This window comes from Salvelinus fontinalis, chromosome 39, assembly GCF_029448725.1.
Source record: "Salvelinus fontinalis isolate EN_2023a chromosome 39, ASM2944872v1, whole genome shotgun sequence".
NCBI lineage: Eukaryota > Metazoa > Chordata > Actinopteri > Salmoniformes > Salmonidae > Salvelinus > Salvelinus fontinalis.
In genome coordinates this window covers 17,632,751-17,646,771 of record NC_074703.1, presented here as the reverse complement: position 1 = coordinate 17,646,771, position 14,021 = coordinate 17,632,751, and the positions used below count along the sequence as shown (strand labels likewise).

Below are 14,021 nucleotides of genomic sequence, written 5' to 3'. Positions count from 1 at the left end.
TCCACGCTTCAAGACTGCTTCGATCACGTGGATTGGAATATGTTCCGCATTGCGTCCAACAACAACATTGACGAATACGCTGATTCGGTGAGCGAGTTCATTAGAAAGTGCATCGGCGACATAATACCCACAGCAACGATTAAAACATTCCCAAACCAGAAACCGTGGATTGATGGCAGCATTCGTGTGAAACAGAAAGCGCGAACCACTGCTTTTAACCAGGGCAAGGTGACCGGAAACATGACCGAATACAAACAGTGTAGCTATTCCCTCCGCAAGGCAATCAAACAAGCTAAGTGACAGTATAGAGACAAAGTAGAGTCGCAATTCAACAGCTCAGACACAAGAGGTATGTGGCAGGATCTACAGTCAATCACGGATTACAAAAAGAAAACTAGCCCCGTCGCGGACCAGGATGTCTTTCTCCCAGACAGACTAAATAACTTTTTTGCTCGCTTTGAGGACAATACAGTGCCACTGACACGGCCCGCTACCAAAACCTGCGGGCTCCTTCACTGCAGCTGAGGTGAGTTAAACATTTAAACGTGTTAACCCTCGCAAGGCTGCTGGCCCAGACGGCATTCCCAGCCGCATCCTCAGAGCATGCGCAGACCAGCTGGCTGGTGTGTGTACGGACATATTCAATCAATCCTTATCCCAGTCTGCTGTTCTCACATGCTTCAAGAAGGCCACCATTGTTCCTGTTCCCAAGAAAGCTAAGGTAACTGAGCTAAACGACTACCGCCCCGTAGCACTCACTTCCGTCATCATGAAGTGCTTTGAGAGACTAGTCAAGGACCATATGACCTCCACCCTACCTGACACCCTAGACCCACTCCAATTTGCTTACCGACCCAATAGGTCCACAGACGACGCAATCGCAACCACACTGCACACTGCCCTAACCCATCTGGACAAGAGGAATACATATGTGAGAATGCTGTTCATCGACTACAGCTCAGCATTTAACACAATAGTACCATCCAAACTCGTCATCAAGCTCGAGACCCTGGGTCTCGACCCCGCCCTGTGCAACTGGGTACTGGAATTCCTGACGGGCCGCCCCCAGGTGGTGAGGGTAGGTAACAACATCTCCACCCCGCTGATCCTCAACACTGGGGCCCCACAAGGGTGCGTTCTGAGCCCTCTCCTGTACTCCCTGTTCACCCACGACTGTGTGGCCATGCACGCCTCCAACTCAATCATCAAGTTTGCAGACAACACTACAGTGGTAGGCTTGATTACCAACAACGACGAGACGGCCTACAGGGAGGAGGTGAGGGCCCTCGGAGTGTGGTGTCAGGAAAATAACCTCACACTCAACGTCAACAAAACAAAGGAGATGATTGGACTTCAGGAAACAGCAGAGGGAGCACCCCCCTATCCACATCGATGGGACAGTAGTGGAGAGGGTAGTAAGTTTTAAGTTCCTCAGTGTACACATCACGGACAAACTGAATTGGTCCACCCACCCACAGACAGCGTGGTGAAGGAGGCGCAGCAGCGCCTCTTCAGCCTTAGGAGGCTGAAGAAATTCGGCTTGTCACCAAAAGCACTCACAAACTTTTACAGATGCACAATCGAGAGCATCCTGTCGGGCTGTATCGCCGCCTGGTACGGCAACTGCTCCGCCCACAACCGTAAGGCTCTCCAGAGGGTAGTGAGGTCTGCACAACGCATCACCGGGGGCAAACTACCTGCCCTCCAGGACACCTACACCCGATGTCACAGGAAGGCCATAAAGATCGTCAAGGACAACAACCACCCGAGCCACTGCCTGTTCACCCCGCTATCATCCAGAAGGCGAGGTCAGTACAGGTGCATCAAATCAGGGACCGAGAGACTGAAAAACAGCTTCTATCTCAAGGCCATCAAACTGTTAAACAGCCACCACTAACATTTAGTGGCCGCTGCCAACATACTGACTCAACTCCAGCCACTTTAATAATGGGAATTGATGGAAATGTATGTAAAAATGTATCACTAGCCACGTTAAACAATGCCACTTAATATAATGTTTACATACCCTACATTACTCATCTCATATGTATATGTATATACTGTACTCTATATTATCTACTGCATCTTGCCATCTTTATGTAATACATGTATCACTAGCCACTTTAAACTATGCCACTTTATGTTTATATACCCTACATTACTCATCTCATATGTATATACTGTACTCTATACCATCTACTGCATCTTGCCTATGCCGTTCTGTACCATCAGTCATTCATATATCTTTATGTTTATATTCTTTATCCCTTTACACTTGTGTGTATAAGGTAGTAGTTGTGGAATTGTTAGGTTAGATTACTCGTTGGCTATTACTGCATTGTCGGAACTAGAAGCACAAGCATTTCGCTACACTCGCATTAACATCTGCTAACCATGTGTATGTGACAAATACAATTTTATTTGATATTGCATATTTCTACCTTCGTGTATAATTATGCATTTCTATGTCGTACAGATCGGAGACCAATGATCAGGGTTCAACGGTGTCCAGATTTCCATACCTTGCCTGTGCCATCCTGGGATATACGGTATTACTGGTATTGCACACAAGTTAATATATATATACACACTGCTCAAAAAAATAAAGGGAACACTTAAACAACACAATGTAACTCCAAGTCAATCACACTTCTGTGAAATCAAACTGTCCACTTAGGAAGCAACACTGATTGACAATAAATTTCACATGCTGTTGTGCAAATGGAATAGACAAAAGGTGGAAATTATAGGCAATTAGCAAGACACCCCCAATAAAGGAGTGATTCTGCAGGTGGTGACCACAGACCACTTCTCAGTTCCTATGCTTCCTGGCTGATGTTTTGGTCACTTTTGAATGCTGGCGGTGCTCTCACTCTAGTGGTAGCATGAGACGGAGTCTACAACCCACACAAGTGGCTCAGGTAGTGCAGTTCATCCAGGATGGCACATCAATGCGAGCTGTGGCAAAAAGGTTTGCTGTGTCTGTCAGCGTAATGTCCAGAGCATGGAGGCGCTACCAGGAGACAGGCCAGTACATCAGGAGACGTGGAGGAGGCCGTAGGAGGGCAACAACCCAGCAGCAGGACCGCTACCTCCGCCTTTGTGCAAGGAGGTGCACTGCCAGAGCCCTGCAAAATGACCTCCAGCAGGCCACAAATAAATAACGAAATGGACTGACCTGAACAGCGTTCCTAATTTGGCCCGGCAAGTTAAGCCTACTGATGACTGATCTAGTGGTTAAGTAGCCTAGTGGTTAGAGCATTGGACTAACAACCGAAAGGTTGCAAGATCGAATCCCCGAGCTGACAATGTAAAAAAAGCTGTTGTTCTGCCCCTGAACAAGGCAGTTAACCCCCTGTTCCTATGCCATCATTGAAAATAAGAATTTGTTCTTAACTGACTTGCCTAGTTAAATAAAGGTCAAATTTTAAAAAATCTCATCAATCATGGGGTGGTATTGTGACAGAGGCAGTGATACTATTGTCTTCAAGGCTGCAATTACAAAGGCAGACCAATAATGATATTTTTCTCACTAATGGGTCTTTTGACCAATCAGATCAGCTTTGAAAAATATCTGTGGGTAAGGACAAAAGACCCATTTGAGGAAAATATATAAATTGGGCTGCCTGTATAAAGGCAGTAAACATTTCCAGCCAGTTCCAAACTAATTAGTGCTGAAACTAGCAATTCCACGCGTTTTTAAAAGAGCGGGATAATAGGGTCCATAAATAGCTGACTGTACAGGCATTTCCTATGGTGTCAAGTTACCCAAGCAATACCATAGAGACGTACTAGCTTGCTAGCTAACATTAACTAGTTATACCCTTTGGCTTTGCACGAACGGGTGGAGAACAATCAGACTAAACATGCCTACAAAAAGTGTAGGAGAAAAAAATAGCTATCTAGTATGTTTAGTTAACTATTTAGCTTACTAGTTAATATAAAAAGTCATGAGTGGTTTTGGCTTCCAACTAACGTTAGTGGTGCTGGTGGCATGCTCGTCTAGTTTGCGAGCTCGCTAACTTAACTAGTTAGCTTTTTTTTGCCAAGTCGTTAGTACAGCTGTTAATTACCAGTATCGGCTTTACAGTGCATGGCAAGACGTCACACAGTACACAAAAATAATAAATGTATCTAACTATGCGTGCATTTTGTTTACTCGAGTAAATCTAACTAGCTAACGTTATTCCCTTTGCCTAACGTTCGAGTCGTTAGCTCGGAGTCAAGCTAGGCCGTGGAGACACGATTTCGATGCACTGTGGCAGTTAATGAGACCTGCAGCAACGAAAACAAATACATAAATGTGGTCAACGTATGTGTGCATTACTCACTCTGGTAAATATGTGGAGGAATAAGAGCTCCATTTAAAAACACTGAAGGAGAGGACTCTGTTCTCTGGAACGACCGCCATCTTGTTGCAGAAAATGACAAGCAGCAACGGCTCGAGTGACAGCTCTTAAAGAGACAATACACTTTAATTCGATTAATGCGTTTGGTTACATCGGTCAAGTTCAATAATAGAGAAAACTGTTCAAAATATTTATGAGGACATAATATTGATTAATGACCCTGAAAATGTGCATGGAACACTTGCACCAAGTTATTTCAACCATACTGCTGCCATTAGTTATGCATTTGGCTTAGTGTGTGTGTGTGTGTGTGCGTGCTTGCGTGCGTTTGTGTGTGGTGTGTTATCGCAATAGGTTTCTCCTGACACCTGTTTTATCTGCAGAAAAAATATAGTTTATAAACTTTTAGAAGCTATTCAGTATAGGCTTGAGTATAGGCTTGTCTCATACTTGTTGCACGCTGAGACAATGAACAGCATCAATATAATTTAGAATATGTTTGTAATACTGTATCTCTCAAGATATGGAACCGGTATTACCTCACACAAGCAGGACTGATGTTTCCTTCTGTGTTTGGTTTTCCTTATTCATTTTTAACATAGGCCCATACATTTTACTGCCCAACCTGTTTCCCACCAAACTCCCAATGATGAGGATATCACAGAATAATAGAGACTGCTTCATTCTTATGTCATCTTCCCTGATGATCTCAGTTCCAGCCTGTATGTCACAGGGCACATGAATCCTCATCACCCTTTCCCGTCAGCATGAGACAATAGAAGCCCCCCCCCCCCCCCCCCCCCCCCCCCACACACACACACCTCTATCATTCTCTCTCTCTCTCTGTGACTGTCCAACCTATGGGGCAATGACTACTGATTCGATCTTGTTTTTAGTTTTTGATTATTTGTGTTGGTTGTTTGACATTTTTCTGCACTGTTAGGAGCTAGTAACACAAGCATTTTGCTGCACCCGCTATAACATCTGTGTATGCGACCAATAAACTTGGATTCGATTTTTATTTGGTTTACTATTAGGCTATTATATTATTGTAATAACAATAACAATCTGTTGTAATAAAAATAATCGTATTATAAATAAAGCCTCATAATTATATATAAATTACTGATAACAATAATAGCCATGACTTTCTGAGCGTCAACCAGGCTTTGATCATCCCATTTTTCGAAAGGACCATCTCCGTGTCAAATGCACACCGGTGAATTATCTCCAAGTGGATTGCCAGGAAGCTTCTTGATGTAAGAAATGCACGAAAATGTAATTTCTTCTAAGTGCACGAGCAGCATTTGGCACAGGAACCTCTTAATTTACCATAAATGGAGTGGAGAGGCACTTTTTATTCGTGACATTTTTTGTCCAAAGCACAGCGGACAAGGGATTATTGAGTTGCATTGAGAAGCATAGGTTATATTAAATTAGGACTCCTTTTGTAAACTAGAGTGTTTCATTTTTCAGTTACTCAGTTAACTATTCGAACTTTGGTAAAATTATAGGCTACATGTTTATCATGATAAAACATATATTAACCTATAGGCCTATGGACCAAGAGGTCAGTAGACACTGCATTGGTCCTATAATAGCAATACATACATCATTCCTGAGTCATGGTCATGTTGATGTTATAGCCCACACATGAACTCATATATGCGGGAAATAACTCACTATGTGAATATTTTGGAGACGTATACTATTATGTAGTCTAGCTTATATTATATGGGCCAGAACTTGGGACGCTGTAGTCTTTATTATACGATTAATGGCTCATTGCTGTTTACGGAGCGCAGTGGACTTCCCCCTGCCCATAGTGACTGCGCATGGACTGGATCACGTGGGAGGTCCCTTTAAGTTTCCATTGAGAGGCTTGGCCATGTCACATGATGGACATTATATAATGAAATAGCAGGAAAACAGAGACATAGTGTACCCTGAGCTGATAAAAAAAATCTACGCACTCATCTGCAATAGCACCCGCGCAATAGCCCCGGTGCAACTGGGGACCAAGTAGGGGACAGGGGCGGTCCAGAATACGTCCCCATCTGACTGGACATGTCTGTTGATTCGCGATTGTACCTGCAGCTATTAAGCACTTTTTGAAGGGGAAGATCCCTTTTAAGTACGTGTTTATTCCATCCATCTACCTGGGAGTGGAATCGGTGTGCATCTCACGTGAGTGAACTTATTTATATAATGTCCCAGATGGTTGATAGGCAGCTGGGTAGAGGCACTGTTTCTCTATGCTCTGCTCGCTGTCATTTCTGCGCGTTACCGCAGGTGCTTTCTGCGCGTTATTTTGGCTTTCTGGCGTTGACACAGCGGAGGAATCGCATTATGTTCTGTGTTTTCTGTAAGTGCGTGAAACGAAAATTCGCCCCTGCTCTTGTGGCTGAGCAGATTTTTTTAAATGTTCTGCCAGATGGGTTTTGCTCTCTATAGCTTTGCCAATGTCTGCATTCCAGTTTGTGTTGCGCAGATTGAAGTTGAAGTAAACTCGACAACTGGGTCTTTGCTTTCTACACATATTTGATTGCCTATTGAATGTATGCTGTTTAAAAAATAATGCCTATAGGTCGTCCACCTCACCCATATCTTGAAGGGTGGCACCGCAACAACAGACAGACCGCTGTCCGGTCCAAGGCTAGAAAATACAAGCAAGAAAATATTTTGTTTAAACTAAAATTGAAGTCGCTACTATAGTCTGATTTTGCATTGTCAAGACAGGTTATTTGGAGCTTGCACTGACAACCGAGAGGGCGGCATTTTCATAACTTGTGATGTTCAGATCTCTCCAATCGTCATCATTACGCAACATAAACAGAACATAACTACTCATCTTTATGAATTATAGCCTATTGTGATGTAACATATTGGGTAGCAAAATCATTCATAACCTGGTTAAAATGTATTTCTGTGAAATAATTGTAAAGTTATAGAATTAACCAAATACTAGGCTACAGCATTGTGATTGGGGTAGCCTTTATATGTCCGATGCATGGATGCATTTCTACTGTCAAATCGGAAACTGCGTAGCTGTAGGACCGTCCGCCTTAGATTACATCCAATACCCCCCTGTTAGCCTACAGGTGGGGCCAAATCCTTTATCAATATGTTCTACGGTCCCACTGTCGGACGGGAACGGGATGTTAGGGAAATGTGGCAATAACATGCGACGTCACTGCCTTGTACAGTAACTATGTCGGAGTAGTGTCAGGGACAAATACGTTTTCAAAACAGTTTGGAACTCGGAAATCTCTAACTTCAGTGCGTTCATGATAACTGAGATTCGAGAAAAAAAACGAGCTCTGACAGAGAGAAATCGTTTTGAAAGTTCATCCAACTCGGAATTCCAAGTCGGAATCTCGGGCATGTTCCTAGACCTCCGACCTGAATGTTCTTTCAACTTTTATTGAACTAGGCAAGTTAGTTAAGAAAAAAAATCTTATTTACGATGATGACGGCCTACCAAAAGGCTAAAGGCCTCCTGTGGGGATGGGGGCTGGGATTAAATATATAATAATGACAAAACACACATCACGATAAGAGAGACAACACAGCACTACATAAATAGAGACCTAAGACAACAACATAGCAAGGCAGCAACACATGACAACACTGCATGGTAGCAACACAACATGACAACAACGTGGTACACAACATGGTAGCAGCACAAAACATGGTACAAACATTATTGGGCACAGACAACAGCACAAACGGCAAAAAGGCAGAGACAACAATACATCACACAAAGCAGCCACAACTGTCAGTAAGAGTGTCCATGATTGAGTCTTTGAATAAAGAGATTGAGATAAAACTGTCCAGTTTGAGTGTTTGTTGCGGCTCGTTCCAGTCGCTAGCTGCAGCGAACTGAAAAGACGATCACCCCAGGGATGTGTGTGCTTTGGGGACCTTTAACAGAATGTGACTGGAAGAATGGGTGTTGTATGAGGATGAGGGCTGCACTAGATATCTCAGATAGGGAGGAGTGAGAAGGTTTTATAAATAAGCATCAACCAAGCAAAAACTAAAGCAGGAAGTACCAGTGACTTGCTCAATACGGAAGTGGTCAGATGACGCGGATGCTACACTACAGGACTGTTTTGCTAGCACAGACTGGTATATGTTCAGGGATTCATCTAATGACATTGAGGAGTACACCGCCTCAGTCATCGGCTTCATCAATATGTGCATTGACGACATCGTCCCCACAGTGACCGTACGTACATATCCCAACCAGAAGCCATGGATTACAGGCAACATCCGCATCGAGCTAAAGGATAGAGCTGCCGCTTTCAAGGAGCGGGAAACTAATCCAGACGCTTATAAGAAATCCTGCTATGCCCTCAGACGAACCATCAAACAAGCAAAGCGTCAATACAGGATTAAGATTGAATCCTACTGGGCCTCCCGGGTGGCGCAGTGGTCTAGGGCACTGCATCGCAGTGCTAACTGCGGCACCAGAGTCTCTGGGTTCGCGCCCAGGCTCTGTCGCAGCCGGCCGCGACCGGGAGGTCCGTGGGGCGACGCACAATTGGCATAGCGTCGTCCGGGGTAGGGAGGGTTTGGCCGGTAGGGATATCCTTGTCTCATCGCGCTCCAGCGACTCCTGTGGCGGGCCGGGCGCAGTGCGTGCCAACCAAGGGGGCCAGGTACACGGTGTTTCCTCCGACACATTGGTGCGGCTGGCTTCCGGGTTGGAGGCGCGCTGTGTTAAGAAGCAGTACGGCTGGTTGGGTTGTGCTTCGGAGGACGCATGGCTTTCGACCTTCGTCTCTCCCGAGCCCGTACGGGAGTTGTAGCGATGAGACAAGGTAGTAATTACTAGCGATTGGATACCACGAAAATTGGGGAGAAAATGGGATAAAAAAATAATAATAAAAAAAAAGATTGAATCCTACTACACCGGCTCTGACGCTCGTCGTATGTGGCAGGACTTGAAAACTATTACGGACTACAAAGGGAAACCCAGACACGAGCTGTCCAGTGACGTGAGCCTACCAGACAAGCTAAATGCCTTTTATGCTCGTTTCGAGGGAAGCAACACTGAAGCATGCATGGGGTGGCAGGTAGCCTAGTGGTCAGAGCATTGGACTAGTAACTGAAAGGTTGCAAGATCAAATCCCCGAGCTGACAAGTTAAAAATCTGTCGTTCTGCCCCTGAACAAGGCAGTTAACCAACTGTTCCTAGGCCGTCATTGAAAATAATAATTTGTTCTTAACTGACTTGCCTAGTTAAATAAAGGTTAAAAAAATAATAATTTAAAAAAATGCACGAAAGCACCAGCTGTTCTGGATGACTGATAACTCTCTCGGTAGCTGATGTGAACAAAACCTTTAAACAGGTCAACATTCACAAAACCGCTGGGCCAGGCGAATTACCAGGATGTGTACTCAAAGCATGTGCGGACCAAGTGTCTTCACTGACATTTTCAACCTCTCCCTGACCGAGTCTGTAATACCTACATGTTTCAAGCAGACCACCATAGTCCCTGTGCCAAAGGAAGTGAAGGTAACCTGCCTAAATGATTACTGCCCCGTATCACTCACGTCAGTAGCCATGAAGTGCTTTGAAAGGCTTTCAAGGAGCGGGAAACTAATCCAGACACTTATAAGAAATCCCGCTATGCCCTCATGGCTCACATCAACAGCATCCTCCCGGACACCCTAGACCCACTCCAATTCGCATACCGCCCCAACAGATCCACAGATAACGCAATCTCTATTGCACTTCCCTTTCCCACCTGGACAAAAGGAACACCTATGTGAGAATGCTGTTCATTGACTACAGCTCAGCGTTCAACACCATAGTGCCCACAAAGCTCATCACTAAGCTAAGGACTCTGGGACTACAAACCTCCCTCTGCAACTGGATCCTGGACTTCCTGACGGGCCGCCCCCAGGTGGTAAGAGTAAGCAACAACACGTCTGGGACGCTGATCCTCAACACTGGGGTCCCTCAGAGGTGTGTACTTAGTCCCCTCCTGTACTCCCTGTTCTCCCATGACTGCGTGGCCAAACACAACTCCAACACCATCATTAAGTTTGCTGATGACACAAGTGGTAGGCCTGATCACCGACAACGATGAGATGGCCTATAGGGAGGAGGTCAGAGAACTGGCAGTGTGGTGTCAGGACAGCAACCTCTCCCTCAATGTGATCAAGACAAAGGAGCTACAGGAAAAGGCAGTCCAAACAGACCCCCATTAACATTGACAGAGAGAGGGTCGAGAGTTTCAAGTTCCTTGGTGTCCACATCACCAACGAACTATCATGGTCCAAACATACCAATACAGTCGTGAAGAGGGCACGACAAAACCTTTTCCCCCTCATGAGACTGAAAAGATTTGCCATGGGTCCCCAGATCCTCAAAAGGTTCTACAGCTGCACCATCGATAGCATCCTCACCGGTTGCATCACTGCCTGGTATGGCAACTGCTTGGCATTTGACGGTAAGGCGCTACAGAGGGTAGTGCGTACATCACCGGAGCCAAACTTCCTGCCATCCAGGACCTATATAATAGGTGGTGTCAGAGGAAACTCCAGTCACCCAAGTTATAGACTGTTTTCTCTGATACTTCACGGCAAGCGGTACCGTAGCGCCAAGACTAGGACCAAAAGGCTCCTCAACAGCTTATACCCCCAAGCCATAAGACTGCTGAACAATTAATAAAATTGCCATCGGACTATTTATATTGACCCCTACCTCCCCTCCCTGTTGTATACTGCTGCTACTCGTTGTTCATTATCTATGCATAGTCACTTCACCCTACCTACATGTACAAATTACCTCAACTAACCTGTACCCCTGCACACTGACTCGGTACCGGTGACCCCTGTATATAGCCTCGTTATTGTTATTCTTATTGTGTTACTTTTTATTATTATTTTTTACTTCAGTCTATTTGGTAAATCTTTTCTTAACTCTTCTTGAACTGCACTGTTGGTTAAGGGCTTGTAAGTAAGCATTTCACGGTAAGGTCTACACTTGTTCTATACAGCGCATGTGACAAATAAAGTTTGATTTGATGAGGTGACTACCTCAAGCTCTAAACTCCCAGAGGTAGTAATCACACCTGCAGGGAGAGGGTCATTCTTCTTACCAAACCACATGACCTTTGTTTTGGAGGTGTTCAGAACAAGGTTAAGGGTAGAGAAAGCTTGTTGGACACTAAGAAAGCTTTGTTGTAGAGCATTTAACACAAAACCCGGGGAGGGGCCTGCTGAGAATAAAACTGTATCATCTCCATATAAATGGATGAGAGAGCTTCCTACTGCCTGAGCTATGTTGATGATGTATATTGAGAAGAGCGTGGAGCCTAGGATTGAGCTTTGGAGTACTCACTTGGTGACAGGCAGTGGCTGAGACAGCAGATTTTCTGACTTTATACACTGCACTCTCTGAGAGAGGTAGTTAGCAAACCAGGCCAAAGACCCCTAGGAGACACCAATACTCCTTAGCCGGCCCACAAGAATGGAATGGTCTGCCGTATCAAAAGCTTTGGCCAAGTCAATAAAAATAGCAGCAGAACATTGCTTAGAATCAAGGGCAATGGTGACATCATTGAGGACCTTTAAGGTTGCAGTGACATATCCATAACCTGAGTGGAAACCAGATTGCATAACAGAGAGAATACTATAGACATCAAGAAAGCCATTCAGTTGATTATTGACACGTTTTTCCAACACTTTTGATAAACAGGGCAAAATAGAAATAGGCCTATAACCGTTAGGATCAGCTTGATCTCCCACTTTAAATAAAGGATCATGGGGAACCTCCCCAGAAAGGAGAGACAGGTTAAAAACTCAGGAGATAGGCTTGGCAATGATTAGGGCAGCAACCTAAATGAAGAAAGGGTCTAAACCTGATGTTTTTTTGCGGTAAAGTTTCAGGAGCTCCTTTAGCACCTCAGGCTCAGTGACTGCCTGCAGGGAGAAACTTTGTAACGGGGCAGGGAAAAAAGAGGGAGAAGTATCAGGGATAGTCGCATTAGAAGGGGTGGTAGATGAGGAAATGTTGGCTGGGCAATGAGGCATGGCAGAGTCAAATAGGAATCCTGACTTAATGAAATGGTGATTTAAAGAGCTCAGCTATATGCTTCTTGTAAGTAACAACCACATCATCAACTTTAAGGGACATGGGCAGCTGTGAGGAGGAGGGTTTATTCTCCAGGTCTTTAACCGTTTAACTGAATATCACTGACACCATGATATGACATTGTTGTTTTCCGAGTTCCCAGGTCTCTTGAACACACAAACAAAAATACTTGCAACGGACTGCCTTTGGAATGAGCACAGAGTGCGGGGACTCGCATCTCCATCCCCTTTGCACATACAGTTGAAGTTGGAAGTTTACATACACTTAGGTTGGAGTCATTAAAACTCGTTTTTCAACCACTCCACAAATTTCTTGTTAACAAACTATAGTTTTGGCAAGTCGGTTAGGACATCTACTTTCTGCACGGCACAAGTAATTTTTCAAACAATTGTTTACAGACAGATTATTTCACATATCATTCACTGTATCACAATTCCTGTGGGTCAGAAGTTTACATACACTAAGTTGACTGTGCCTTTAAACAGCTTGGAAAATTCCAGAAAATGTCATGGCCTTAGAAGCTTCTGATAGGCTAATTGACATCATTTGAGTCAATTGGAGGTGTACCTGTGGATGTATTTCAAGGCCTACCTTCAAACTCAGAGCCTCTTTGCTTGACATCATGGGAAAAACAAAAGAAATCAGCCAAGACCTCAGAAAACAATTGTAGACCTCCACAAGTCTGGTTCATCCTTGGGAACAATTTCCAAATGCCTGAAGGTACCACGTTTATCTGTACAAACAATAGTACGCAAGTATAAACATCATGGGACCATGCAGCCGTCATACTGCTCAGGAAGGAGACGCGTTCTGTCTCCTAGAGATGAACGTACTTTGGTGTGAAAAGTGCAAATCTATCCCAGAACAACAGCAATGGACCTTGTGAAGATGCTGGAGGAAACAGGTGCAGAAGTATCTATATCCACAGTAAAACAAGTCCTATATCGACATAACCTGAAGGCCGCCCGGCAAGGAAGAAGCCACTGCTCCAGGTGTCATTGTTTCTGTTTCTTGTCTGTGCGTTGTTCGTGTTACTTGTTTTGTTCATTTGTTTATTAAAAAAAACACTCCCTGAACTTGCTTCCTGACTTTCAGCGCACATCGATACAGAATAATGCCTCGCCAAAGGCCATTCTGAAGTGATATCGGGTCCGGGTGTCAAAACCGGAGCTACCTGGGAGCCAGTTTGTCGGATTCTCATGCCTCGGCAGGTTCAACGGGTTCCCTGTGTCAGCTGGCTTGACGGGTTTCCATATCTCAGCGGGTTCGATAGGTTCCCATGCCTCAGCTGGGTGAACAGGTTCCCGTGCCTCGACCGAGGCAACCAGGGAGGTCTCAGCCGGCTCATCAGGCTCTCACGCCTTAGCCTGTTCGTCAGGTTTCTGCGCCTCAGCGGAGGCGACCGGTCCGCTCCTGATTCCCGGGATTGTTCCTGTAGGTGGTGTCCTGCGGCGGGAGCCGAACACGCCGGGGAGGGGGTACTGGCACGTATGCACTCTCTCCAGCACTCTAGGTCGTCATGCTCCTGCACCTCAGCTGGATCGACAGGTTACCGCGCCTTA

General features: G+C 45.0%; 1 protein-coding gene across 3 annotated transcripts in view; it reads right to left on the bottom strand.

Moving 5' to 3' along the window:
• Positions 1 to 4,441, bottom strand: part of LOC129838795 (muskelin-like) — a 38,841-nt gene extending 34,400 nt beyond the window's left edge. For all 3 annotated transcript variants that reach the window (XM_055905971.1, XM_055905972.1, XM_055905973.1), the window contains exon 1: positions 4,332 to 4,441. In XM_055905971.1, coding sequence (XP_055761946.1) covers positions 4,332 to 4,411 — 80 coding nt within the window. In that variant the 5' untranslated portion in view covers positions 4,412 to 4,441. The remainder of the gene's footprint in view (positions 1 to 4,331) is intronic.
• Between the last annotated feature and the right edge of the window lie 9,580 nt (positions 4,442 to 14,021).